Source organism: Alosa alosa, chromosome 6 (genome assembly GCF_017589495.1).
Source record: "Alosa alosa isolate M-15738 ecotype Scorff River chromosome 6, AALO_Geno_1.1, whole genome shotgun sequence".
NCBI classification, from domain to species: domain Eukaryota; kingdom Metazoa; phylum Chordata; class Actinopteri; order Clupeiformes; family Clupeidae; genus Alosa; species Alosa alosa.
The window spans coordinates 970,857-998,701 of record NC_063194.1 but is presented as its reverse complement, the minus strand read 5'-3'; the positions used below and the strand labels follow the sequence as shown (position 1 = coordinate 998,701).

The following is a 27,845-nucleotide window of genomic DNA, read 5'->3' as shown; positions in this document are numbered from 1 at the left end:
AGCACGACAGGATTCCGGATAGCTAGGTCTGGGTTTAGACACTGAAAAAAATAAAAATAAAAATATATATATAGGCTATACATTTTTAAAAAGTCAGTTGAAAGATGCATTGCAGGTGCAGAGAGCCATGCACTCTAAAAAATGTGGGGTTTACATTTGAACTGCAAAGAGGAAAACTTTGAGATCACGGAATTTAATCCACTTCCGGTAACAAGTTCGCAATATGTTCGCTGTATGCGCTTCTGCCAAATCACTTTATCAAACAAGGATTTTGTACTTCACATGTAACCACGGCGGTTTGAGTGCTGATAGGCCTATCTGTTCAGTCTAGATTACATGCAACGCATCTCCAGGGTTTGCAATGAAAGAGCGATACTAGGGTATGAGGCATGCGGTCCGAGTTCAGAATCCTTCTCTGTGGGGGCACCGGGGTTGGAAAGAGTGCGGTGGGCAACACCATTCTGGGCAGCAAGCAGTTTGTTTCTGGAACCAGACCTCATCCAGTCACGCAAACGTGTGAAACGCGAACCACTGCAATCCGCGGAAAGAAAATCATTGTTATTGATACACCAAGTACGGAGGAGCCTGAGCTGAGAGCTGAATTTCAGCGTTGCCTCAGTTCGTCCGAGGCACTACCCGTAATCTTTCTTCTTGTCATTCCACTGGGGTTTCATGGAGGCAAAGCCTTGAGAGTTCTGGATACTCTACAAACAATCTTCCCAGAGCGCGAGGTTGATCAGTTCACCGTCGTGTTGTTTACAGGTGGAGATAGGCTCGAAGAGCTTGGTCAAATACATAAAGAGAGTGAGGGGGACAGCGAAATACAAAAACTTTTAACTCGCTGTGGCAATAGGCAGCACACATTCAATAATGAAGTCGACGACCAGGCGCAGGTACTGCAGCTCGTCGCCAAAATCAACAGGTTGCTGCATCAGAGCATAAATTGCCCTTCAAATAAAGAGGCCAACAACACGAAGGCAAAGAAAAGGAGTGTGGAAGAAGCAGAAGAAGGTTAGTGTTGTTTATTCCTGTGTTGTTTTCTGTGCTGTATCACTGTAGGTTAGTTATCATCTTTAGTTTCAGCTGTAGTTAAAATTAGTGTGTTGACTGGGGGTAGTGGTATTTGTGACAAGTTTATTGCATTTTATTTTTTGCAAATGCCTTCCCCCCTGTATCTTAGAGGAGAATGACATCTGGAACTGGCCAAACTACAAGACAGAGCTTCCTGTTGAGTGTGGGACTATGAAGGGTGTGCTTCACAGGGAAAAGATGGCTAAAGGTATGATTAGGCTACTGGCTTGTTTTAACAGACAGTGCAAAGATAAGCCCCTGATGTTCTCCCACAAAGAGCTGAGGGGTATACTATGAAATGAGGTTACTTGCTTACCCTGGTACCTTTGGTATTTACTGTTGATCTCAAAACGATGTCACTTTACATGCAGAGAAGTGTTCTTTTGGAGATCAGCAGTTACTCCCAAAGTTACCAGGGTAAGCCAGTAATCTTGCTTTGCTCTATAAAAAGTTTTCGGGCCATTGCATTTGCATGGTTTGATCCATCCAATATCTTTCTTTCTTTAACAAACAAAATATTTCATTGTAGGAGAAAAGTGCATTGAAGTCGATGGCAGCTGGTTTACTCCGACAAAATTTGAGGTATTTGCAGGGAAGGGTTCTTGCAAGAAGTGGAAGCAGACTATCCGTTGCCAAAATATCCCACTGGCAGAACTCATTCAGGTAAAGTCAAGGGGTAAACTTAATTTCTACATTTCTATTTCTGTTTTGGTCTCAGAGCTAGAAATACAGGAAATAAACAGGCCTGTCTCTGTCCGGTCTCCCCTGTATTGTAGAGCAGTTTTTTTCTCAAAGTGTGGTCCGGTGACCACTGGTGGTCTGTAAGCTATCCCAAGTCCGCGAGTAGACGTGGTAAAATATAATAGATGAGTTGTTAGCAATATTGAACCAACTTGTATAAGTAAGTAAGTATATACTCTTTTGATCCCGTGAGGGGAAATTTGGTCTCTGCATTTATCTCAATCCTGACACAGTGAGCTGCCTGCAACAACAGCGGCGCTCGGGGAGCAGTGAGGGGTTAGGTGCCTTGCTCAAGGGCACTTCAGCCGTGCCTACTGGTCTGGGTTGGAACTGGCAACCAAAAAAAGTCCGAAGCGCTAACCAGTAGGCCACGGCTGCCCCATGTATGTAAATCCAAACAGTTCTCCAGCACTGCCTATGTAAGCTATGCCAGTTTGAATCATATGAATCCTCTGACACAATAAGCAAGGTGCAAAGACTGATTGTCTGATTGACCAAGGTGGTTCAGTGAGTAGGCCTATTGTGTAATATACTGTTGGACTAGGTCTTTTTTTTTTTTTTTTTTTTTTTAAGCTAGGTGGTCCGTGAGGTTTTTTTACTGGTTAAGTGGTCCTTGGTCTGAAAAAGTAAAAAAAAAAAACACTGGTGTGGAGTGAGTAGAGTGTGTTCGATAAATAAAGTTGTGCTGGGATATACACACCATAGGTTTTTAAAAGTGCCAGGGTGAGGATCTTGCAGGACTGCAGGGAACTTTGTTGGGCATGCATGTACACTTTTTTATTTTATTGTAAAATTAATTTAATCGGGAGAAAGCAGTCTAACTTCTCATTTTCCTACAGGATGGCCATTTGACGTGCCCCACTTTCACAAAAAAAGGGCTCAATGGAGATCAGGTAAGACCGATCTGTAATGCCAACGTGCATCTTTCAAACTCACTTTGACAGCTTTATTTTTCATCATTTGTTATGGCAAGGATCGAATTCTCAGTCTTGATATAATGAGAATAAGACAAAATAATATGTCCTTTAGTACACTTTTTTACTGTTTCATCAGATGAGAATATGAATTCTCATAATTGGACTCATAGTTTCAGCCTTTACCATGTCACACAGATTGCCTGCCTCTTCTTCCCTTTCAGGATGAATTTCCCATGTGGGCCCCTGATGGCTCCCTAATCGGTCAGTATTCATTCAGACAACACAAATGGAAATGTTGGTGTTGCAAGAACTTGGAGTGAAGGTTTTTTTTGTGTGTTGATATGCCTTCAGAAACCGGGGATTTAAAGCTCATACTCACAGGAGTGGAAGGAGAACTCCCAGTCGGAATCCTGGCAGAGAGACTGCTGGGTAAGGATGTCCTCATGGACGACGTCCAGGACACCCTCCAAGACAGTGCGCTGACAGTAACATGTAAAAAGGTGGAGAGGACTTCTCAGAAGAATCACTCACCTCCTTCAGGTATGTCTGTATTTGGAGTTATACTTGTAGGGTTTTCTGTAGGTATTAGTTACATATCCTGTCAGTTATTCGTTGTTGGCTTCCTATAGCAGCCAGAGGTTAATTCAAATCCCTCACTCTGGCCCATAAGGACGCTTACTGCTGTACCTTGCTATCTTATAGTGCGTCTGCTAAGTTGGCCTTCGGTCAACACTAAGAAGTCAGTCAAGACTCTTTTCTCCTGTGATTCCTCGTAGTGGGAATGATTTACCTAATGCTCTTCGTTCTAGCAATACAAGGATGTTTATTTATTTGTCACATACATCGCAATACTAACGTAAAGCATGTAGTGAAATTTCATTTGGTGTTCAGCTTTTTCTGTGCAAGTGTAGATCATGAACTATTTTAATAAATAGCAAGAGAGAATAAAAAAAGTGCAGTGTGTGTGTACAGTCCATGTTCAAGTGTTTTAAAAAAAAAGTCTCTCTGTTCTGGTCTTGTAGCAGCAGAGACGTTTGCCTGACCTCAGTCTTTTGAAAAGTCCATGATCAGGATGTGAAGAGTCCTTTATGACACTTTGGGCCCTGGTACATAGTCTTTTCTTGTAGGTCTCCTGTAGGGTAGTGAGAGGTGCTCTGATGGAAGTACAGTCTTTGCCTAGATTTCCTCAGTGTGTGCTGGGTGTTAACAGTCCATGTTAGATCGTCAGTGAGGTGTTCTCCCAGGTATTTGTTATAGTCTTGGGATCTTCAAAAAGTGTCTTATGTTGACCTTGTTTCTAACTAATTGATTTTCTTTACAGAGTTGCAGTTTGTATGTTTATGTTTTTTTTAAATTATTATTCTGTTAATTTGATTTAGTCTGTAGACCATATGACTTTACTATAAACTGTTTTAATATAACATTTATTATGTTTTTAGTTTTATTCTGGTTATGTCAACTCTGTGATAATGTTACCTTTCAAGTCCACAAGATGGCATAAGACCTCTGGGTCACAGCAGAAATTGGACAGGAAACCTGATAAGTGACAAATGTACTGCACTAAGATGGTTGTAGAGTCTTAGAATATATACGAAATGAGCTGTCTGCTTTCAAGTTGAGAGTGACTTTATTTTGATATTTATAATGGTATTGTAGAGTCAAATCATGATACTTGCTGTGTTGTTAAATGGAAAGAATCACTTTAAAGACATATCATATGGCCCCAGTGTCATGAATGTATTATATAGTTGATTTCATGACAATTCCCACTGTTCATGTTTTATTTATTTTACACCTAGCACCAGCATTTGTCTGCTTGTGTTAGCATAGTTTATGCACAACTAATTGCTTTCAGATGTCTAACTTTCAGTCTTGCCGCGCAAGCTGTATATTTCCATTAGGGAATTCCTATGTTCATATCCATATCCTTTTCCTTCAGAGTCCCACAGAAATCCGAAGGTAGAGGCCAAAAAGGAGAACGGAAGTCACAGAAAAAAAGACAGAGTGTCTCCACTGAAGGAGGATGCGTCAAATAAAAATGGCACTAAGGACAACTTTGATGCTTCCGTCTTTCAGGAGAATTCATTGCCTGTCACTTGTCGAAATGCGAAAGGAGTTCTTCAGAAGGATCGGTTTTCCTCAGGTAAGTGTCTATGACGGCGGGTCTGGGTGTGTGTAGATAGAAAAATGTGCTGGTTCTGAAAATGAAAATTACTTTCCTAATATAATATGTATGAGTTATGGACAATGTTAAAAACTGACCAACAACAAAATAAGTGCAACATAATACTTTGATATAGGAAACAGAATTTTCACTTTCCATCAGACAGTAGCATCTTATCTTGTAGGAATTATAAATGCAAGGAGAGTATTCCTTTGCCTTTCCCAGGGAAAACTGGCAAATGCATCAGGACGTCAGGTTGCTGGATGACCCCTGAGGAGTTTGTACAAGAGGGAGCTGGCCTCAAGAGCGGCAAGTGGAGACGGGACATTCACTGCCATGGCCAACCTCTCGGCACCCTTATTGAGGTAAACATGGGCTGAGGCTTAGAGAGCTACTGAATCATGCTGCTCAGAAAGTGGTGTGGTGTGGTGCATCTGGATTTACTCAAAAAGTTCTCAGGCAGAGTCCGTAGTCAGTCAGAAATCTCACAGAGCTTTATTCTTGGTACCGGGGACTCAACGTCGTGTGGCTAACAGGTGTAGTCCGAAGACACAATACAAAGACACTTCTACTTATACCCTCCTGTCAAGCTTACATCTCCATTTGTGGTATATCATATATCATTTTGTGACCATATTACTCAACTCATCAACAGTGGCCACTAACGACCGACATCTGTGGTATTCCCTCGAGGTTGACCTGACCCACCTTAATAATGCAAGAAGCGCCAACTTGCTCGAGCGGAGACGACAGTCCTCTCTCAAGACTATCCCAACAGAAACAGCTTGTATTCCAAAACACCTTGTAAAGGCATACCGCAGATGTTAGTCACAAATCATTATCTTGGTTTCCATGAATAACTTGCTCACAAACAAGACCAAAAGTGTAAATGAGTAAACATAGATAGGGCATATATAGGGTCCTTCATGCACACGCCCCCTTAATTTTTTTTTTTTTTTTTTTTTTTTTTTTTTTTTTTACCTTAATATAACGTTTCCAAAATCATTTAGATGGCACCTAAACTATTAATAGGGCGAACTGTCGCAGGTCTTATCGCTTGTAAAACAGCCATAGGAAGCCCCCAATGCTTCAGGGATTCTGAGATCTGTTTCTACAGACTGCTGTCGGTGCATTCCCTCTATATTGTATCTAAGTTATGTTCATACTTTGTTGCAAAAGACGCATATTTAGTTTGTTTATTTTGGCGCTTCTCAACTGTAGGGTTACCCCAAGAGCAATGTTTTTAGTGCTGCTTTAAGTCACTGGGAAATGAATTCTCAGTAGTAATGCAATTCGAGTAGTATTTGAAGAAAACTCAGTATTGCATAATATGTGCAATGTGTAAAATAATTATTGTTTTATCATTCTGATTCCAGAAAATGATTCTACAACTTCATTCTCTGTTTTGTGAGTGTGATGTGTGCAAGTCTGAAGACCCAGTAAGTAAATCTATCAATAATAATGATTTTGTGTAAATGTCTTATGTGTCTTATTTCATCTACAGTGTTTCCCACAGAATTGAATTGTATTTGTGGTGGTAGGTGAAGGGGTGTGGGGGGTTCTGAGTCGGAGTCAATAAGATGAATAGCCCATAGTTATACTTGCCTTGCATGAGAAGTCGATATTTCGAAGTAGCTGTAACTTTATAGTGTGCTAACCTCGCCTCGACAACCCAACAGTATTCTAACAGTATTCTATTCTAAAGAATTTTATCCCATTTCAATAGTACAACATAGAAAATCATTGCGTGGTGGTCAGTTTTGATACTGTGGTGGGCCGCCACAAATTAGTTAATGTATGGGAAACACTGATCTAACTTCTGTCTTACAGAAGATCATAGCACACAAAAACAAAGAATTCATTACACTTAAGTACAGGAGTCACTTCCTTTACCAGACACAGAATAGAGGTTTCAGTGAAGGGGTTTCTGTGAGCTCAAAAGTTGGTTTCAACACAGCACCTAGGACCTAGCAATGAGAGCACAGAATCCCGGGCCACCATATCTCGCATCTGTGGAATATTTCAGAGCAGAGAACATTTCCTGTTACTTCAACATCCATAACACATTGGACCCTAATTTAGTGATCTAAGAACATAGTATGAAGCGTCGTGATGTGCATAGACGTTTAGAGCGTGTCTGAATTCACTTTTGCTATTTTTCCCATTAAACCAATAACTTCTGCCATTCCCTTTAAGAGCATTAAACCAATGAGCGTGACATCTGCCATTCCTTTTAAGTGCAAGGAGCACAAAATCAAACATCGTGTTGGTATTTTGATGACAAGTGAGCGCATCTCTGCAGAAGAAATCTGCTTGCATGCAAGAGCGTGTAACAGCAGGACACCACTAAAGCTTGCTTTGCTAAAACGTGTGTGTGTGACAAGCAGAGTGCAGCCCATATGGCTAGTCTGTCTAATAATATGTAAACAATGTGATCAACATGACATGCACAAATAGATAGTTAGAGAGCATATCAAATGTTGACACTTATTGACTTACTTAATTGACACTTAATGACACTTATTGTACTATTTCTTAATCTCCTTGTCATGTTGGAGCCAATGCTCTTTGTCTTACCAGCAAATGACATGCATTTCCTGTTAGGATGTCTAGCAGACATTCAATTTTGACGTCCTCTTTGTGTGTTGACCTTTCACCGTAGTTTTAGGCTGACATACCGTACATCCTCTACCACTTCCTCTACTGTAAACTCAAAACCTCATTTGGTTTCCCCAAATCCTTTGTGATTTCTTGATTTAAAAGAGGTGTAGGAGAAATGATGAATAGTCTAATTAATGTATCACTTTAAATTGAAATATACCTCAACAACATCATAATCATTGAAGCAAAGAATTGGTCTGTTTCCTCATTGTGATGATTGTAGTTACCCCAATCTCTCTCTCTGTCTCTATCTGTCTCTGAATCAAATCAAATCAAATGGTGCTTTATTGGCATGAATGAGTAAAGTCACTGTTGCCAAAGCTACAAGTATAACATGTTAATAATCAACTTTACATAAGTATTGGTATAGAGATAAAATGAAATAATGAAAGGAAAGAAAAAAAAAAAAAAAAAAAAATAATAATAATAAATATAGCCGCAAGCGGCAATGGCGGGCCCGAGCACCTGCGGGCCGCAACCCGTGACATTTCAGAACCCAACAAAGCACTGATGTGGTGCAGTTGTAAAATGTACATATTTGATGTGTGTACTATTTGTTTTTGCATGTTATTTTCTGGCACAGTTATTTGCTTGGCCAGGTGGGGGCGCAATGCAAGGCAGGCCCATTGTGTGTCATCATAATCATAATATATATTAACCTGAGAAATTTCAGATTATTCATTTTAAGCAAAGAACATTTCTGATACACTTTTTGGCCAGATGGTGGCCCTATATTAGGCATGTGAATTACACATGTGAATATCATCACAGTAATGATATCCAATATTTTGTAAAGTTTCAGATCAACCAATAAAGGCATTACCCATTTCTGGCACATTTTCCTGCTTGGCCAGGTGGTGGTGCTATGCTAGGCAGGCCATAGGGTCTCTGGATATCATCATATTGATAATATCTATTAACCTGAGAAGTTTCAGACCATTCATTCAAAGCATAGAGCATTTCTGGCATATTTCCTGTTTGGCCAGATGGTGGCGCTATGCTAGGCATGTGAATTATATGTGGGAATATAATTACAATGATGATATCCAATATTTCATAAAGTTTCAGATCAATCACTTAAGGCATTGTCCATTTCTGGCACATTTCCTGCTTGGCCAGGTGGTGGCGCTATGCCAGGCAGGCCCATTGGGTGTCTGGATATCATCATAATCATGATATCTATTAACCTGAGAAGTTTCAGACCATTCATTCAATGCACTGTGATTTATGACACATTTTCTGTTTATGTGGTGAGATATTAAAATCATATCAAATATATTACAACATTCCAAAATCCATTTACAATTTAACATCAGCGACATCTTGGCATAATGTTTGCCAAATTTCAAATTAATCTGACAAACCGTCTAGGAGGAGTATGTTCAAATTGATCATGTGACATAAGGTTAATTGTCATTCTTTCTGTTGCCAGTTGGTGGCGCTATGCCAAACATGCATTATGGGCATGTGAATATTATCATTAACATGGTCTTTAATGACCTGTGAAATTTAAAACATTTCAAGCCATGCATGGTGAATTATGACACATTTATTGTTTGTGTGGAACGGTTTTAAAATTAACAATTTCGCCATTTTGTCAAATTACAACATATCAAAAAAAAGCTTCACAATTTAGAATCGGGAACATCTCGGCGTCATGTATACCAACTTTGACATGAATCGGATCAACTGTCTAGGAGGAGTACGTTAAAATTGATCATGTCCACAACGCACAAATTCTCAATTACCTCACTTCCTGTGGGCGTGGCTAATGGCATGTTAATACAAAAGTTGTTGGTTTTTGGGAGTTACATACACCCCCCAAATTTGGTGTGTGTATCTAAAACTATATGCCAACCACAAGTCACAGTGACATAAGGGGGCGCTAGCGAGTCTCTGGGCCATACCCGGGGCCAAGCTTTTTTACCTAGCTGCTTTGTGTGACACCTGATGTGTGTGCCAAATTTCAAGACTTTTCAATTATGTTAACCACCTCAAAATATTTGCCAACCACGGATCAGTCACCTAAGGGGGCTTAGCGAAGTCCCTGGGCCACGCCCAGTGGGTCAAGCTCTTGTACCTAACTGCAATGCGTGACACCTGACGTGTGTGCCAAATTTCAAGAGTTTTCGACCATGTTAACTACCTCAAAAACAGGAAAGCAAAAAAGTGGAATAATAATAATAATCCTTACAAAAACAATAGGGCCTTGCACCCTTCGGTGCTCGGGCCCTAATAATAATCTCTCTCTTTCTCTCTCTCTCTCCCTCTCCCTCCCATGTGCAGTCCGACCAGAACAACGATGACCTCTGCTTCATCTGCTGCCAAGACACTGAGTTGGTGTGCTGCGATGGCTGTCCGCGGTCGTTCCACCACGCATGTCACCTACCCTCACTGGATCAGAACCTTGGGTGAGTCTTCTAGTCCCAATTGTCCTGCTGTGAGGTCGTAATGTAAGAATGCACACACGTCTAGATATTATAACAGGTAGCACGCGGGGAAGATACATATAGGATGTGTTAATGTTTCAATGTTAATGCTTTGTTGTCTTCCTGAGTCTTAATGTTTTGTCCTTGTACGTCATTATATGCCATATCTACTGTATATACTTGGCAACAGCCACATGCATGTTTGAATTGCGTTTTTTTTGTACATGTGAATATCTGTATTCGTATGCTGGTCTCCCCAAAACAGAGACCGGTGGATGTGCACCTTCTGCATAGTGGAGAAGGCCAAAGAGTTCTGCCATCGCACAAAGACTCTGGAGGAGGCCCTAGACGGCGGCATCTTACCCAACATGCTGGTGAGTAAGTTGACTAACATCTTTGAGCTCAATCACATTCGTCTGGCCGGCTAACGTCATAGCCAAAGCCTGTTTGTTTTCACCAAGTTACCTCTGGTTGCTTAATGCTATTTATTTTATTCTTTTTTATTATTATTTATTTATTATTATTATTGTAATTATTATTATTATTATTATTATTATTATTATTATTATTATTATTATTTTAGTTTTAGGTTTTTATTATTATATATTATTATAATTTGTGCATTTGCAGCATTTCCTAAAATGCTATGCATGTGTTTTGAAATTGATGGCAATATTTTCTGAATTTGCATGTGTTGTTTTGTGATTTTCTGCACATTTGGCTCTTCAGAGCTATCGGATTTGTGAGTGCCGAAATACTCTGCCATTGATAGATTAAGAGATTAGATTCATTCAATGAAATGAAACATTGTGCTGTGCTGATTGGGTGGGTTTGTCAGTGTTATTGATTATGTGTTCTTGTCTGTCATATTTGTAGCACTGCCAATATCTACTTCTGTATCTGTTGAAAGAAGACAAGGAGCTCATCTTCATGCAGGACCCTTGTCTCACTGTAAGTGTTCTTTGCCTTGGGTTACTCCTTTCTTGTGTGTGTGTGTGTGCGTGCATGCAGCATTTGTCTTTAGGCAATGCATATGGCCAGGTAAGTCTGTATGATGTCATATAAATGAATTAATTAGTTACTAAGACCAAAATGATGACCTAATGTGAGTGGGAACTTTAAAGATGACACTAGGGCCGGCCCATGGTTCCGGGGATCTGAGGAACAACGCCACCAGAAATCCACTGAGGGAGAGTGAGCCTCAGCCTCAAAAATGTACAGCACCTTTAAACACATGCTGTTCTTCTGTACGTGTCTCCAAGAGTCTTCACTATTAGAGTATTCACTATTTCTTTTTCCTTTAGTTTCAAAGGTCTATCCATAGTTTTGACAACGAGGAGAAAAATATTTAAGCAAAGAGATTATTGTTGGGGTGTGATGCTCTATTCAAGAGGGTGACCTCAGATCCCCTTTTAATACAGAATTATGTTTTTGGTCTTATTTTATTTTTATTTATCTTATCTATTTTCTTGTCGCTGCTACTAATGCTGTCTTGCCACAAATAATCACACTTAGTTTGTGTAGATGTATGGCCTTTGTGTAGATGTATGGTCTTATTGTTATGACTTATTAGCTAACCTTTTCTTTGTTCAGCACTTTGGCTCAACCCCTGTTGTTTTTAAATGTGCTATAAATGACTTGACTTGACCTATCTCGTCTCTCTCAGGGTTCAAGTCCATTTGAATCCGTTTGAATCCATTTTAATTCAGTTTTGGTTAAGTTTGAGCTGATGCATCTGATGTTTAAATTAATCAAAACAAATATTTGTCTGTTACAGTTTGACAACTATGCTGCTGTCATCAGCAAGCCCATGTGGATAGACAAGATTATCAAGAAGCTTCGGGGAGAGTACAGCAAAGTGGGAGAGTTTGTTGCTGATGTGCGGCTCATCTTTAAGAACTGCATCACATTCAATAAGGTGTGTGTGTGTGCGTGCGTGCGTGCGTGTGTGTGTGTGTGTCACCTAAAGTTGATCTGTAGAATGTTCTAGACATCAAGTGCGTACAACTCAGATGAAGTATTGTGTGCTAACAAACTATTCTTGCAACCATTTTATGGTATGTTCTACATTTGCAAATATTATTGATTTTTTTTTTACCTCCTCACATTCTCTCTCCTGTTCCCAACAGAACAATGAGTATGGGAAAATGGGAGCCAGACTGAAGGATCTATTTGAAAATAAGTTCAAATGGGTCTTCAGCATTAAATAGCTGCATTCCTTACTGAGTATGTCGCAGGATCACTCCACTCACTGGGACAAGAGTGGCGCAAAGGTGGTTACCGTGGGCACCAGTTTCCACCTTGTGATGATCTGCATAACTGTGCAGGATGTTTTGCTACATGGGACATTTGCTGCTCCGCTGTAGCTATGAGACACAGAGTGTTTTGGTGTAAAGCATGAAGCTCTTGGCAGAGCTCATCTCTGATGCCAAATTGATTGCGAGTCTTGATTTGGACTATGGATATCCCAGTAGAAATGTTTTGTCTGTCATTGTTAATCATGATTTTAAATGGTTAGTGTCATTAACTTGGTGGCTTACATCTTGGAATTCACAGAAAGATCCTATTTTAGCTGTGGCTGACTTTTGGTAGAAAGGTAGGCCTATATTCTTGCAGGATGCAATAATTTATCTATCAAGTCATCTAAGTAAGTTTATGCATGGTCTCTAAAGAAATCCAAAGTTGGAACTGGAAAATAAACTGTCTACATTCAGGGAGATACATCAATGTTTTTTATTATTATTATTATTATTATTATTATTATTATTCTTTTCTAAGTGTTTTTTATTTGTCACTGGAATTTGAAGGTAGAACACATGACCACTTAAAATAAAATAAGCTCAAGAATTTTGTGGAACTGTCATCGTTATATACTTAAACAATTATGCAAAGAGCCAAGATATGTCTGCCTTACCTAAAGCAATACTCGCCTCCATGAATGATGAAATAGGCTATCCCTCAACAATAGATAGATAGATACTTTATTGATCCCCAGGGGAAATTCAAGGTCTCAGTAGCATACAGACAACACACACACACATTCATTAACAGCAGAAAAGTAATTAAAGTATATAATATAAAAACACAACTAAGCAATAAGGACAGTCGAAGATAAAGAATATACTAAAATACAAATTATACTAACTAACACTTAATCTAAATCAATTCTAAAAACAGTATCCCCATAGTGGTGATTAATCAATCCGAGGCGCTTGCAATGACTGAGGCAGGGACTGAGCCTGTGATCCTCTGTGCATAGTAAGGTAAGGTGCTCTGTGTGAGTGAGTGCAATGGTGATAGTGTTCATGGTGATGGTGCAAATGAGTAAGTCCAACAGTGCAACAATGCAGAAATAAAGTCTATATATCTACATATTTAACTATTTTAAGAAAAGGTGTGTGTGGCCACAGTTCGGCTGTGGTATGGAGGGATGCAAACAGGGAGCACGCAAACAGTGAGGCAGAAAGACCGTGGTAAAAGTGGCTAGTGGTAAAAAGTGGCTAATGGACAGACAGTATCCAAACATGGAGGGGGTGAAGAGGCAGACAGACTATGCAGAGAAGTCCTCTTCCCTTAAGTGAAGCATTGAACAGTTCAATGCCCCTGGGGATAAATGACTTTCTCAGTCTGTCTGTTGTGCAAGGCAGTGAGCGAAGTCTCCAGCTGATCAGGCTCTTCTGCTTAACAATAGTGCTGTGGAGTGGGTGACACTCATTGTCCAAGATGTTGATCAGTTTGTTCAGGGTCCTTTTGTCAGATAGTGAAGTGATGCACTCCAGTTCAGCTCCCACTACAGAGCCAGCTTTCCTTACCAGCCTGTCAATTCGCCCCGCATCATTCTTCCTTGTGCTTCCTCCCCAGCATACTACTGCATAGAAGAGGATGCTTGCAACAACAGACTGGTAGAACATCCTGAGGAGCTTGCTGCACACATTGAGGGACCGCAGCCTCCTCAGGAAGTACAGCCTGCTCTGCGCTTTCTTGTAGAGTGCATCAGTGTTGGCTGAACAGTCCAGTTTATTGTCCAGGTGGAGACCCAGATACTTGTAGGTGCTTACAAGGATACAAGGATACAAGGAAGTAAGGAAGTTTATTGTCACATGCATATAGTTACTGGAAGTAAGAAATGCAGTGAAATTATGTCTGGTGTCAGCCTATTTGTGCATTAATGGGGGGGGGGGGGTAAAAAGTGCAGTAGAAGAGGGGTTTAGTAGATTAAGTGGCAAGGGCTGCATAAGAAAGGTGGGGAGGATTGGGATTGGGTGGGGGGCACCAACAAGGAGCACCCAAGAGCAACAGGGGCAAGGAAAAACTCCCTTACCAAGGAAGAACCCTTGGGCAGATCCACGGCTCAAGGGGCTAACCCAACTGCCAGGGGTCTTGGTGTGTGTGTTGGGGGGATGACAGGGGAGATGGGATAGTGTGCTGTGTATGTGGGGAGAGGGCAGTGTGCAATATGTGTGTTGGAGAAGCTTCCTCATGAGACAATGTGCTGTGTATTGGGGGCAGTGTGCTGTAAGTATGTTGGGGATGTGTGTTGGAGAAGCTTCCTGATGAAATAATGTGCTGTGTATGTAGGGGGGGGGGCAGGGACTTACTATTGCAAGCAGAGTACTGTATGTAATGTATGTGAGTGATGACAGTGAAGATGTGTGTGTGGGCGGGAGGGGAGTGGAGCAGTGACTGTGTGTGTGTGTGTGTGTGTGTGTGTAGTGTGTAGGTGGGGGGCAGTGTGCTGTAAGTATGTAGAGGATGTGTGTTGGAGAAGATCCTGAAGACAATGTGCTGTGTATGTGGGGGCAGTGTGCAGCAAGTATGTAGAGGAGGCTTACTGTAGCAAGCAGTGTGCTGTATGTATGTGAAGTGATGACAGTGATGATGTAAGTGTGTGTGTTGGGGTCAGGGACTTACTATTGCAAGCAGAGTACTGTATGTAATGTATGTGAGTGATGACAGTGAAGATGTGTGTGTGTGTGTGGGCGGGAGGGGAGTGGAGCAGTGACTGTGTGTGTAGTGTGTGTGTGTGTGTGTGTGTGGGTAGGTGGGGGCAGTGTGCTGTAAGTATGTAGAGGATGTGTGTTGGAGAAGATCCTGAAGACAATGTGCTGTGTATGTGGGGGGCAGTGTGCAGCAAGTATGTAGAGGAGGCTTACTGTAGCAAGCAGTGTGCTGTATGTATGTGAAGTGATGACAGTGATGATGTAAGTGTGTGTGTTGGGGATGGGGTGGGGTGGGGGGCAGAAAGGCTAGGCAATCAAGGACATGGGCAGATGGAGGAGAAATCAAAAATAATAAATAAAAAGTGTGCAAAAGTTGGAGAAAGTCAGATATGTGTGTGTGTGTGTGTGTGTGTGTGTTTTGACGTGTGATGAAATAAGAAAATAAATAAAAGGTCTGTAGCATAGGGAGAGGGATGTAAAAGTGCTAAAAGTCTTGTAGGTGTGGGTGGGTGGGTGTGGGTGTGTGTGTGTGTGGGGGGGGGGGGGTCATGAGTGCTGAGGAGTGAATGAGTGCAAAGTCAGTATAGTGTGAGTTCAGAGTTAGGATGGCTTGGGGATAAAAACTTCTCCGAAGTCTCTCAGTTCTGGCTTTGTGACTACATAGGCGTCTTCTTGATTTCAGCGGTAGGAATAATCCATTGTTAGGATGAGAAGAGTCCTTCAGAATCTTTTTGGGCTCTTAGGAGGAGTACTCTTCTGGAATAGATATCTTGTAGAGCAGGGAGTTGAGTTCTTATAGTGCACGTTCAGCTGAGCGCACTACTCTCTGCAGAGTACTACAATCTCTAACTGTGGAGTTCCCATACCAGGTGATGATGCTACCAGTTAGAACACTCTCAACCGCTGAAGTGTAGAAGGCCTTCATGATGGATGTAGAAACTTTGAATTTCCTTAGCTGACTGAAGGAAGTAGAGTCGTTGTCTGGACTTCTTCAGAACATATTGAGTGTTAACAGTCCATGTTAAGTCTTCAGTAATGTGGACACCAAGGTATTTAAAACTTGTGACTCTCTCTACAGGTTGCCCGCTGATCATTAGTGGGGTGTAACTGTAGTTCTGCTGCTGCCTTCTGTAATCCACTACCATTTCCTTGGTTTTATTGATATTCAGTGTCAAGCTGTTAGATTGACACCACTGTGCCACCTCATCAACCTGATCCAAGTAGTTGTTGGATTCAACCAACTGTTCACTGTTGTTACTAATCAGGCCCAAGATCACTGTGTCATCTGCAAACTTGATGATGGAGGTATGACTACTGTTGGCTTTGCAGTCATGTGTGTAGATGTTGTACAGCAGTGGACTCAAAACACAGCCTTGGGGAGCACCAGTGCTGATGGTTAATGAGTCAGATGTCAGACCCCCCACTCTAACCACTTGTGAACGGTTGGTGAGGAAGTCAAATATCCAGTGACACAGGGTGGTGTTCAGTCCTAAGGCCTTCATCTTTGTGACCAAGGTGAGAGGTACTATTGTGTTGAATGCTGAACTAAAGTCAATGAACAGCATCCTCACATAATTCCCATTCCCCTCCTCCAGGTAAGTTAAGGTGGTGTGCATGAGGTTTGAGATGGCATCCTCTGTAGACCTGTTGGCTCTGTAAGCAAATTGGAGGGTGTCGAAGGAGGCAGGGAGGGATGAGCAGATAATGTTTTTCACAAGCTTCTCAAAACACTTCATCACTGTAGACGTCAGGGCTACTGGGCGGTAGTCATTCAGACATGATTGACTTTTGTTTTTCGGTACTGGAACAATAACAGACTGCTTGAGGCAAGTAGGAACTGTCTCTTGAGCCAATGATGTGTTAAAGATATAAGTGAACACAGGAGCTAACTGAGCAGCGCAGGATTTCAAAACCCTGTTAGAAATTCCATCCGGTCCAGTAGCTTTTCTACAATTTACCCTCCTAAAGGCATTGCTCACATCGACCTCAGAGACACAGAAAGGTGCATCCTCATTTGCTTCACATGCTGCAGCTAGTCCAATATAGTCTGTGTTTTTCATGTCAAAGCGAGCATAAAAAGCATTAAGTTCATCAGGGAGGGCTTTACTCACATTCATCATAGGAGGGGACTTTCTTTCAAAGCCAGAGATGGTTCGGAGTCCTTTCCACACTCGTGCTGGATCACCCTCCAAGAAATCAGCTTCAACTCTGTGTGGACTGGTAGCAGAGTGGGCTTAGACCTGCGGAAATCCACCACCATCTCCTTGGTCTTTGAAGTGTTGAGTTGGAGATGATTGAGTTTGCACCATTGCACAAAGTCCTCCACCAGGCTCCTGTACTCCTCCTCCTGCCCGTTCCTGATACACCCCACAATTGCAGTATCGTCAGAAAACTTCTGCATGTGACATGTCTCGGTGTTGTAGCAGAAGTCAGATGTGTACAGGGTGAACAGGACTGGAGAGAGCACAGTTCCTTGTGACGTTCCGGTGCTGCTGATCACAGTGTCAGAGAGACAGTTCTTCAGTCTGACGAACTGTGGTCGCTCAGTCAGGTAATCTGTAATCCAGGTTACCAGGTGAGCGTCCACACCCATCTGCAAGAGCTTGTCTCCCAGTCTGAGGGGTTGGATGGTGTTAAAAGCACTTGAGAAATCAAAGAACATGATTCTCACAGCACTTTTCCCCTTGTCTAGGTGAGAATGTGCCCTGTGTAGAAGATAGGTGATGGCATCGTTCACGCCCACTTTCTCCTGGTATGCAAACTGTAACGGGTCTAGTGCATGGCGTACCTGGGGTCTGAGCATACCTAAGACCAGTCGCTCCATTGTTTTCATGACGTGATGTAAGAGCGACATGTCTGTAGTCATTAAGCTCACTAGGGTGTGGCTTCTTAGGCACAGGGGTGAGACATGATGTCTTCCACAGTGTTGGAACTTGTCCAAGGCGTAGGCTCAAATTGAAGATGTGCTTCAGTGGCTCCCCAGTTCAGCAGCACAGGCCTTGAGTAGCCTTGGACACAGTCTGTCAGGCCCCGCTGCTTTATTGCTGCGCAATTTCTTTAGTTGGGCTCTCACTTGATCTGTTGTGATGGTGGGTGGTGTAAGGGGAGGGGAGGGGTGCATCTGGGATCTGTGTGTCTGATGGCTGTTGACTGACTAATAGGCTAACTTCCCTTTCTGCGGCATCTGCTGATCAGTCAGAATTCCTGTTTTAACCCTCCTGTTGTGTTCGTTTTATGTTTACTATGCACGTTTACTAGTTTTGGTGTTCCCGGTCAAAAATGACCGCTGGATTATAACTTGTTAGAAATCCATAGTAACACACATATTATCATCTAATGTTGTGATAGGCCTTTGTATCAACTTGTGTTCTATTATAACCAGTTTTGTACTTCCATTTGCCTGCAGGCCTCACTGACCTGAGCTCATGCAAGTCAGAAAGGGAATTCTATTGGGGAAAGGTTCCAGTGGGGGCTGGCAAAGAAGCAAAGAGGAGTGTGAGGGTGTGTTTGTGTGTGTGTGTGTGTGTGTTTTAATGTACAGAAGCATACAGTCCATCTGATCCAAAAAGTATGTGCCTGGACTAAATTTTATACACTGACCATTTTCTCACCCATTCATTTCTAATGGCTGGTCATTTTTGACCTGCAATACACATGGGTATTCTAAAGTTAAATAAAACACTGAAGTTATACAAATTATCAACATTTGTTTTGTGTGTTCAGATGCCCTGTGGTAACCAAGTCAAGGAGCCTCATGGTAATCAAAATAAGTTGATATTTTTGAGAGAAAAGAATTGTCAATTGGTCACATTTGACCGCGACACAACAGGAGGGTTAAAACAACTATGCAAAGAACCAAGACGAGATGCCATCTGCCTTACGTAAGCCATACACGACTATATGATGATGAAATATTGTTGAGGGATAGCCTAACTTTCCATTCTGCAAAATCTGCTGACCAGTCGGAATTCCCCCATTTAAACAACACTGATAGGTTTCGATTCCTTCTATCCGAACCTTCTGGACGTGACTCAGCACCCTTGTAACAGTAGCTAAACATTTCCTAAATGCTACCTTTTACCGCATGAGGTGTTCTTTTTTAGCTCTTTGCCTTTTATAGCGCAACTTTGTTGCATGCGAATTGCACTGTAAACGCCACTAATATAATAGTGCAAATGGCTACACGGTTAGGGTTACTCGAGAATGGAAACCGAAAGCTATGTGAAGAGAAATACAATGTTGATATCAACAAGTGGGTGTGTCGTCAGTAAGCTATAAAACAGCGGCCAGGACGCTGTACCCTAGGTTTTGCAGAATTATCAAGCAAAGCAGCAGGACCAACGAAGGTAGTCTAACATGGCAAGGTAAGAATTAAACGTCACTTTTTATTCTTGCAATGCTTCAGATAGGCTATTGAATAGCCTCGTAGTCGTAATTGTTTTTTTTTTACACATTTAAAAACAACAGGAGTTAACCCAAAGTGATTTAAGGTCGAGACAAAAATAAAACATGCAAAATAGGCCTAGCCTGCGTTTTTCTTTTTTTTAAAAAGAAGAAGAATTAACATAAATTTGAGCCGGTGGATGATGTCGCTTTGATAAATAGCCTACATTATGCTACTTGAATCAGTTTTATCTTTTTGATTGAACTTCATACATTGCCGAAGAGTCAACGAAAGCACTTGTCATCTGACAGTAAATGGTATTTTAAATGTGTTTTGTGCCTCTTGTTTCTCAGAATGCTGCTTCAAATCAAATTCCTGAACGGCGAAACTTACCCCCTGGAGGTGAGCCCAAGTGATACCGTTGGAGAGTTGAAAAGACGGATCCAGTTGCTGAGCGGCGATGCACCTGCGCGTCTGAAGCTCAACGCAAACGGGACCAACTTCAGCAATGATTCCAGTACACTCGGTGCCATCGGCTTGCAGTCTGGTTCCTACATCATGGCTCTGATACAGGATCCCACGCCTATTCAGGTGTTCCTAAAGAACGAGAAAGGTCAGACTAAAACCTTTGACGTGGCGTCTGGTGAAACAGTAACTGATTTCAAACACAAGGTCTACAACAAGGAGAGGGTTCCAGTGGACCAGCAGAGACTGATTTACAATGGCAAGCAGCTGGAAGATGGACGAAAGCTGGAGGACTATGACATTCAGTCAGGGAGCACCATCCATCTCACACTCCGACTCAGAGGAGGTTGATTTGAAAATGGACAGGAGGAATAGGCTATATTTGGTCCCATTTAACACGATTAATTTGGATACATTTTTCTATTTATTATTGAATATTCATTCACTTATCAGCTATGATGAAAGAAGTAAATTAATCCTACTTCTGGACACTTTTGCACTTTCCTATGTTGTTGTTTGTCTGCTTTTTGAATGATGTGTTATTGTGTAACGGTGTAATACGGTGTAATTACTACTGCATTAAGTTAATTGTCTTGAATAAACATCCATTAAATTAAATTCTTCTAGATGTTGGCTATGCATGTTTTATGTCCTATATGAAATATACCATTGAAATCGAACTGAACAAAGAAGTTCTTGCACTAATTCTCACATCAGTCTTAATAAAGCGGCATCAAGCTAAGCAATTTTTTTTGTTTACATCAGGTTGAAGGAAGACTAGTTGGCTAGGCCTATTGATTTCAATTATTACCCCATATCCATCCCACAAAAAAATGTGCTTGCATCAACAGCAACTTTGAAAAAATTATATTAGGCATGGCAAGTTGGCAAAAATGCATGGCATTTTTTTCAGACACAGATGCATTTTGGGCACTCTTATTCATTCAAATTGACCCTAGTGCATACTGGTTACATCCAGGCTACATCAAGATGCCCACCCCATCTGAGTTTGGTTCTGCTCAAGGTCTCCTCCCATGAAAGACAGTTTTTCTGTGCCACCATTGCCTTGCTAGATTTCAGGCCTTGGCATTTTGGCACAATATTCAAAATCAATCAAACTGAGCAGGCTATAACTTACATGTTGTCACTAACTGGGCAGGTACAGTCACTCCAAAAACACAACACTAATCAAGCCCAAGAAAGACCTGGGAGAGACAAGGCTGGTATTAGTCATAATCATGTGTATTGCTATCTGCCCAGATATGTTCATGAGTTATGAGTCACTTACAATAATTTATGCCAGCTGCATTCTTGAGAGCGTAATCATTTCCTACCTCGGCATGTCGTCACTAACCTCTCAACCAACTCCTGCCATAACTACGCCCCCACTATTTTTAGTTGGATTAGACACCACGGCTATGCTATGCTACTGTCATCAGCAAACCCATGTGGATAGACAAGTATCAAGAAGCTTTGAGGAGAGTACAGCAAAGTGGGAGAGTTTCTCACTGCTATGGCTCATCTTCAAGAACTGCACCACATTCAATAAGGTGTTTGTGTCTGAAGGTGTGTGTGTGTAGATCTGTAGAATATTCCAGACATCAAGTACATACAGCTCTGATGTCAGATGGAATCTTGTGTGCCAACAACAAACAATACTCTCAAGGATTCAATCGTTTTTCATTTGTCACATAGACCTACATAGAGATACTTTTGTAAAACATGCAGTGAAATGGCATTCAGCTGCTCGACTTTCCTGTGCACACTCAGAAGTGTCCTGAGGGATCACCAACTATTAAGAATAAAGAAAGAAATATTTTAAAATAATTTAATAAATAGATTTAGAAAGAAGGGGATAAAAAGTGCATCATTAAGTGCAGTATGGCATGCATGTAATGTTTAAAGAGTTTTATGTGTGCTCAGATGGCTTAAGGAAAGAAACTCCTCCTAAGTTTTTCTGTTTGTGGGAACAGAGACTTCTGCCTGACCTCAGTGGTTTAAATAGTCCATAGTCAGGGTGTGAAATGTCCTTTCAAATATGTTGGGCCCTTGTTTGAACTCTTTTGGTATAGACTGGCAAGTATATTTCCAATGAGGCTATGAAATGTTTATTACCAGACATTAGTATTAACTCAGGTAATCACAAAATACAACTGACAAAATAAGCAAAAATCCATAAGAAAGACAAGGCCCTGGGAACATAGGACCCTGAAAGGGACCCCCGGAATAGCCAAGGCTGCTAAAGCACCAACCTTGGTCTACTCGAGAATGGAAACCGAAAGTAGGCTAGGCTATATGGCTAAAGGGAATTGGAAATAGAAACTTGATATCAAGTGGGTGGGTCATCATCAGTAGGTTATATAAAACAAGGCCCAGAACGCTGTACCTTAGCAGAATTATTATCTGGCAAACAAGCAGGACCAACGAAGGACGCCAAATATCGCAATGTAAGAATTAAACGTAACTTTTTAAAAGATGGATGTTTTTGCTATAGCCTTGTAGTCAATAGTTTTTTTTTTTAAACATAAAAACAACAGTTCGGGAGTTACCCCGAAGTTTTTTAAAAAAAAAAGAAGAATCAACATAAAATTGAGCCTGTGAATAATGTCGCATTGATAAATAGCCTACATGAATCATGCAACTTGAATCAGTTTTATATTCTTGATTAAACTTCATACATGCCGAAGAGCTGATGAAAGCACTTGTCATCTGACAGAAACGGTATTTTAAATAGGTTTTGTACTCTTATTTCCCAGGATGGAGCTCCAAATCATATTCCTGAACGGCGCAACTTACCCCCTGGTGGTGAGTCCAAGCAACACCGTCGGAGAGTTGAAGAGACTCATCCAGTTGCTGAGCGGCGATGCACCTGCGCGTCTGAAGCTCAACGCAAACGGGACCAACTTCAGCAATGATTCCAGTACACTCGGTGCCATCGGCTTGCAGTCTGGTTCCTCCATCGTGGCTCTGGTGCATGATCCCGTGCCTATTCAGGTGTTCGTAAGGAACGAGGGTCAGTCTAAAACCTATGACGTGACCCCAGGTGAAACAGTGACTGATCTCAAACGTAAGGTCTACAACAAGGAGAGGGTTCCAGTGGACCAGCAGAGACTGATTTACAATGGCAAGCAGCTGGAAGATGGACAAAAACTGGAGGACTATGGCATTCAGTCAGGCAGCACCATCCATCTCACACTCCGACTCAGAGGAGGTTGATTTGAAAATGGACAGGATCTATTTAATTAAACACGATTCATTCCGATGCCAAATGTTTCTATTTATTATTAACTATTCAGCCATAATGAAAGAAGTAAATGAAAGAAGTTAATCCTACTTCTGGACGCTTCTTCACTTTCCTTTTTGTCTGTTGTTTGCTTGGTTTTTGGCTATTGTGTTATTGTAGACACCAGTGCAATTGCATTGCACCATTGTACTTTCATAGTCTTGAATAAACATATGTAAAAAGTTGTATGTCTTTTATGAAATATATAATTGAACTTTAACTGAACAAATAAGTTATTGCACACATAAGGAGCACGCCAGTCTTACACCATTTTAAACCCAGGTTGATAGAAGACTTTAAGAATGGATTTTAAATCCAAAAACAACTTGAAAAAGATTTGGCAAGGCAAGTTTATATTTAATACACAGATGCATTTTGTGCAATCTTATTCAGTCAAACTGACCAGTGCAGGCTACTTTACTGGAGGCTACATCCTAGGCCAAGACGGCCACCCCATCTGAGTTTGGTTCTACTCAAAGTTTCTTATCAAAAGGCAGTTTTTCTGCACCATATCTATGTGCTTGCTCTGTTTAAGTTTAAGCCATAGCATTTTGGCACAATATTCAAAATGCCATGGCTTAAACTTCAATCAAACTGAACTCAATAGAAGAAGGCTTATCCGACTAATCTGAAATAGGCTCATGTTCTTTAGACTGTAACCTACATGTTGTCACTAACTGGGCAGGTACAATCAGTGCAAAAACACTATCAAGCCCAAAAAAGACCTGGGAGAGACCAGGCCGGTATTAGTCATCATCATGTGCATTGCTATCTGCCCGGACATGGTCATGTATTACATTCTTTGCCAGCTGCATTATTGAGAGCGTCATCAAATGTTTTCCTACCTCAGCATGTCGTCCCTAACCTCCAAAACAACTCCTGCCATTACTACGCCCCCACTATTTTTAGTTGGATTAGACGCCCACGCAGGGGCGTAGCACAAGATCCTGGGCCCCTGCACAGGGAGTCCTGATGGGCCCCCGTGTTATGAAATTTAATTAGGAAATGAAAATATCCAGGTGAAATAAAATATATTCCAGACCTCTCAAGGGCCCTCTCTCCCCTTGGGCCCCTATAATCAGTAGTGGTTTTACCCGAGGGGTTAGTCCGACGCCCCTGCGCCCACGACTCTGCTATGCTATACTGTCAGCAAGCCCCTGTGGATGATTATCAAGAAGCTTTGGGGAGAGTACAGCAAAGAGAGAGAGTCTATCGCTGATGTACAGCTCATCTGCAAGAACTTCATCACATTCAATAAGGTGTAAGTGTCTGAAGGTGTGTGTGTTGGCACTCTGAACATTTCAGACATCAAGTGTAGGCCTCAGATGGAGTCTTCTGTGCCAACAACAAACAATACTTTCAAGGAAGCTTTATTTGTCTAATACAAAGAGATAGTGTTGTGAAATATGAAATAGTATTTAGCTGCTTGACTTATGCCTGGTGTCCTGAATGATCACCAACTATTTAAATAAAGATAAAGAAAGAAAGATTTAGAAATAATTTCATAAATAGATTGAGAGAGAAGTGGGTAAAAAGTGCAGCAATGTGTAAGTGAAGTATGCCATGTCCAGGGATGTAAACAGTACCGTACTGGACACTATTACTATTATTAATATTACTATTAAGAAGTATTATTATGTATACGTATAAGTATAAGTATATATACTCTTTTGATCCCGTGAGGGAAATTTGGTCTCTGCATTTATCCCAATCCATGAATTAGTGAAATACACTCAGCACACAGTGAACACACAGTGAGGTGCAGCACACACTAATCCCGGCGCAGTGAACTGCCTGCAACAACAGCGGCGCTCGGGGAGCAGTGAGGGGTTGGGTGCCTTGCTCAAGGGCACTTCAGCCGTGCCTACTGGTCGGGGTTCGAACCAGCAACCCTCTGGTAAGTCTGAAGTGCTAACCAGTAGGCCACGGCTGCCTGTGTATAATTATAATATTGTATTTATTTACCCTTTTAATTGTATTATATAGGAGTAGCCTATGCTGACCAAATGAACACAGCCAATCTTTGCAAAATATTGAAAAGTTTATTTCATCCAAAGTACACATTTAATTTCATTTAATTTCACAGTGTCCTTGAAAAAAAAAAGTTCTCCATTGCTTAAAAAAAGCTTCTAACATGTCACTATCACCTACTCGGAGTGCTACCATTCAAACTGCGTCTGTCTTGACACAAACAAAGAGTCACTCTGCTATTGCTCTTCACCACCTGTCCTGGTTTCCTGCTTATACTCCTGTTTTAGACATACATATCGTTCCCTCCTCACAAAGAATCTCTCTTACAAGAGCAAATAATAAAAAAAAAACATTAGATACATAATAAGTATGATGAAGGTGAAGCTTTTTATCCCCTTTGGGACATGCTACAACCATAGGTGAAGACAGATCGAAGCAAAGACGTGTAGGGCTTTAAACACAGATTACCGTTACTGTTACAGAGATCCCGCTCTCTTCACGTTACCATTTTGCTGTATTGATGGGGTCAGATGGGGCTTGAAAATTCCCCACCTCCAAAGTGGAGAATGAAAACTTTGAGAACCACTGCTGTAGAGGTACAAAGCCAATGAAATGAAACATTGTGCTGTGCTGACGGGGTGGGTTTGTCAGTGTTATTGATTATGTGTTCTTGTCCGTCATATTTGTAGCACTGCCAATATCTACTTCTGTATCTGTTGAAAGAAGACAAGGAGCTCATCTTCATGCAGGACCCTTGTCTCACTGTAGGTGTTCTTTGCCTTGGGTTACTCCTTTATTGTGTGTGTGTGTGTGTGTGTGTGTGTGTGTGCGCATGCAGCATTTGTCTTTCTTTAGGCAATGCTACAGACAAATCTGTATAATGTCATACAATTGTATTAATTAGTTACCTAGACCAAAGTGATGAAAGAAGGGTCCTAATGTGAGTGAGCTCTTTAAAGATGACACTGGCGCCGGCCCATGGTTCTGGGGATCTGAGGAACAACGCCACCAGAAATCAGTCAGAGGCCTCAGCCTCTTTTTATATCCAAGTCAAAAATGTACAGCACCTATAAACACATGTCGTTCTTCTGGACCTAACATGTCTCTAACAGTTTTCACTATAATAGTGTTAATTTCTTTTTCCTTTAGTTTCAAAGGTCCATTCATAATTTTGTGTACATTTTGGGAGTGGTGCTTCCCCCTTCTATTCAAGAGGGTGTCCTATCACCTCTCTCCTAGGGTTCAAGTTCAGGTGGAATACAGTTTGGGTTAAGTTTGAACGGATGCATTTGATGTTTTTTTTTTTATTAATCAAAACAAATATTTGTCTGTTACAGTTTGACAACTATGCTGCTGTCATCAGCAAGCCCATGTGGATAGACAAGATTATCAAGAAGCTTTGGGGAGAGTACAGCAAAGTGGACATCTTTAAGGCCATCTTTAAGAACTGCACAACATTCAATAAGGGGTGTGTGTGTGTGTGTGTGTGTGTGTGTGTGTGTGTGTGTGTGTGTGTGTGTGTGTGTGTGTGTGTGTGTGTGTGTGTGTGTTTGTGTGGTGTGTGGTGTGTGTGCATGCGCGTTGGCAGTAGCACCCTGAAAATCTCCACCTTAAGTAGATCAAAATGGATCTATTTGAAAATAAGTTCAAATGGGTCTTCAGCATTAAATAGCTGCATTCCTTACTGAGTATGTCGCAGGATCACTCCACTCACTGGGACAAGAGTGGCGCAAAGGTGGTTACCGTGGGCACCAGTTTCCACCTTGTGATAATCTGCATAACTGTGCAGGATGTTTTGCTACATGGGACATTTGCTGCTCCACTGTAGCTGAGACACAGAATGTTTTGGTGTAAAGCATGAAGCTCTTGGCAGTGCATAGCTGATGCCAGATTGATTATGAGTCTTGGATATAGATATCCCAGTAGAAATGTTCTGTCTGTCGTTGGTAATCATGATTTTAGATGGTTAGTGTCAATATATTGGTGGTTTACATCTTTGAGTTCTCAGAAAGATCATATTTTAGCTGTGGCTGACTTTATAACTTACATTCTTACAGGATACAATATTTTATATTTCAAGTCATCTAAGTATGTTGCATTCTCTTTCAAAAAATCCAAAGTTGAAACTGGAAAATAAACTTTGTCTATTCAGGGAGATACATTTTTACAATGTTTTTATTATTATTATTATTATTGGCCTATTTATATATTTTTTTATTCGATTTAAAGTGTTTTTATTTGTCAGTGGAATTTGAAGGTAGAACAGATGACCACTTTAAATAAAATAAGCTCAAGCATTTTGTGGAACTGTCATCATCCCTTAATGCTTTAGATAGATAGATAGATAGATAGATAGATCGATGGATAGATAGATAGATAGATAGATAGATAGATGGATACTTTATTGATCCCCATGGGAAATTCAAGAACAATTTTACAATTGTTTGTTTTGTTTTAAAAACATTATGCAAAGAGCCAAGCGATGCCATCTGCCTTACCTGATCGGTCGAAATTCCCCCAGGAGATGCCATCTGCCTAAAGCAATACAAGCCTACATGAATGATGAAATATTGTTGTGGGGTAGCATAACTTTCCATTCTGCAAAATCTGCTGACCAGTCGGAATTCCCCATACACAGGTTTTGATTTCCTCTATCCAAACCTTCTGGAAGTGACTCAGCACCCTTAACAGTAGCAAAACTTTTCCTAAATGCTACCTTATAGCATAGGTCTTTTTGAGCTCTTTGCCTTTTAGAGCGCAACTTTATTGCATGAGAATTGCACTAAACGCTCATAATAGTAGCCTACTGCGAATGGCTA

At 41.1% G+C, this 27,845-nt stretch overlaps 3 protein-coding genes across 5 annotated transcripts; all 3 read left to right on the top strand.

Moving 5' to 3' along the window:
• LOC125295835 lies at positions 1-26,789 on the top strand. Of its 3 annotated transcripts, XM_048245359.1 has the most exons (15): positions 1-1,011; positions 1,181-1,279; positions 1,601-1,734; positions 2,652-2,705; positions 2,951-2,990; positions 3,081-3,269; positions 4,669-4,872; positions 5,119-5,258; positions 6,270-6,332; positions 9,841-9,965; positions 10,249-10,357; positions 10,860-10,934; positions 11,761-11,901; positions 12,113-12,175; positions 26,681-26,789. In XM_048245359.1, exons 1-15 carry the CDS (start codon positions 390-392, stop codon positions 26,696-26,698), a joined length of 2,076 nt encoding a protein of 691 aa, XP_048101316.1. In that variant the 5' UTR covers positions 1-389; the 3' UTR covers positions 26,699-26,789. The 3 variants fall into 3 exon arrangements, with proteins under 3 accessions (XP_048101316.1, XP_048101315.1, XP_048101317.1); XM_048245358.1 differs by lacking the exon at positions 26,681-26,789 and having other exon boundaries at positions 12,113-12,700; XM_048245360.1 differs by lacking the exons at positions 12,113-12,175; positions 26,681-26,789 and having other exon boundaries at positions 10,249-10,361; positions 11,761-11,897.
• Positions 19,181-20,398, top strand: LOC125295837 (polyubiquitin-like). The gene is made up of 2 exons (XM_048245364.1): positions 19,181-19,287; positions 19,661-20,398. Exons 1-2 carry the CDS (start codon positions 19,280-19,282, stop codon positions 20,121-20,123), a joined length of 471 nt encoding a protein of 156 aa, XP_048101321.1. The 5' UTR covers positions 19,181-19,279; the 3' UTR covers positions 20,124-20,398.
• LOC125295838 (polyubiquitin-B-like) lies at positions 22,126-23,241 on the top strand. The gene is made up of 2 exons (XM_048245365.1): positions 22,126-22,219; positions 22,529-23,241. Coding segments are annotated over exons 1-2 (462 nt in total). The 5' UTR covers positions 22,126-22,217; the 3' UTR covers positions 22,989-23,241.
• Positions 26,790-27,845: the final 1,056 nt, after the last annotated feature.

Bases quoted from the DNA above. Each gene is read 5' to 3' on its own strand.
- LOC125295835 (XM_048245359.1), top strand. From the start codon at position 390: ATGCGGTCCGAGTTCAGAATCCTTCTCTGTGGGGGCACCGGGGTTGGA. The intron at 6,333-9,840 runs GTAAGTAAATCT...TCCCATGTGCAG, and splicing joins TGTGCAAGTCTGAAGACCCA to TCCGACCAGAACAACGATGA. The intron at 9,966-10,248 runs GTGAGTCTTCTA...TCCCCAAAACAG, and splicing joins TCACTGGATCAGAACCTTGG to AGACCGGTGGATGTGCACCT.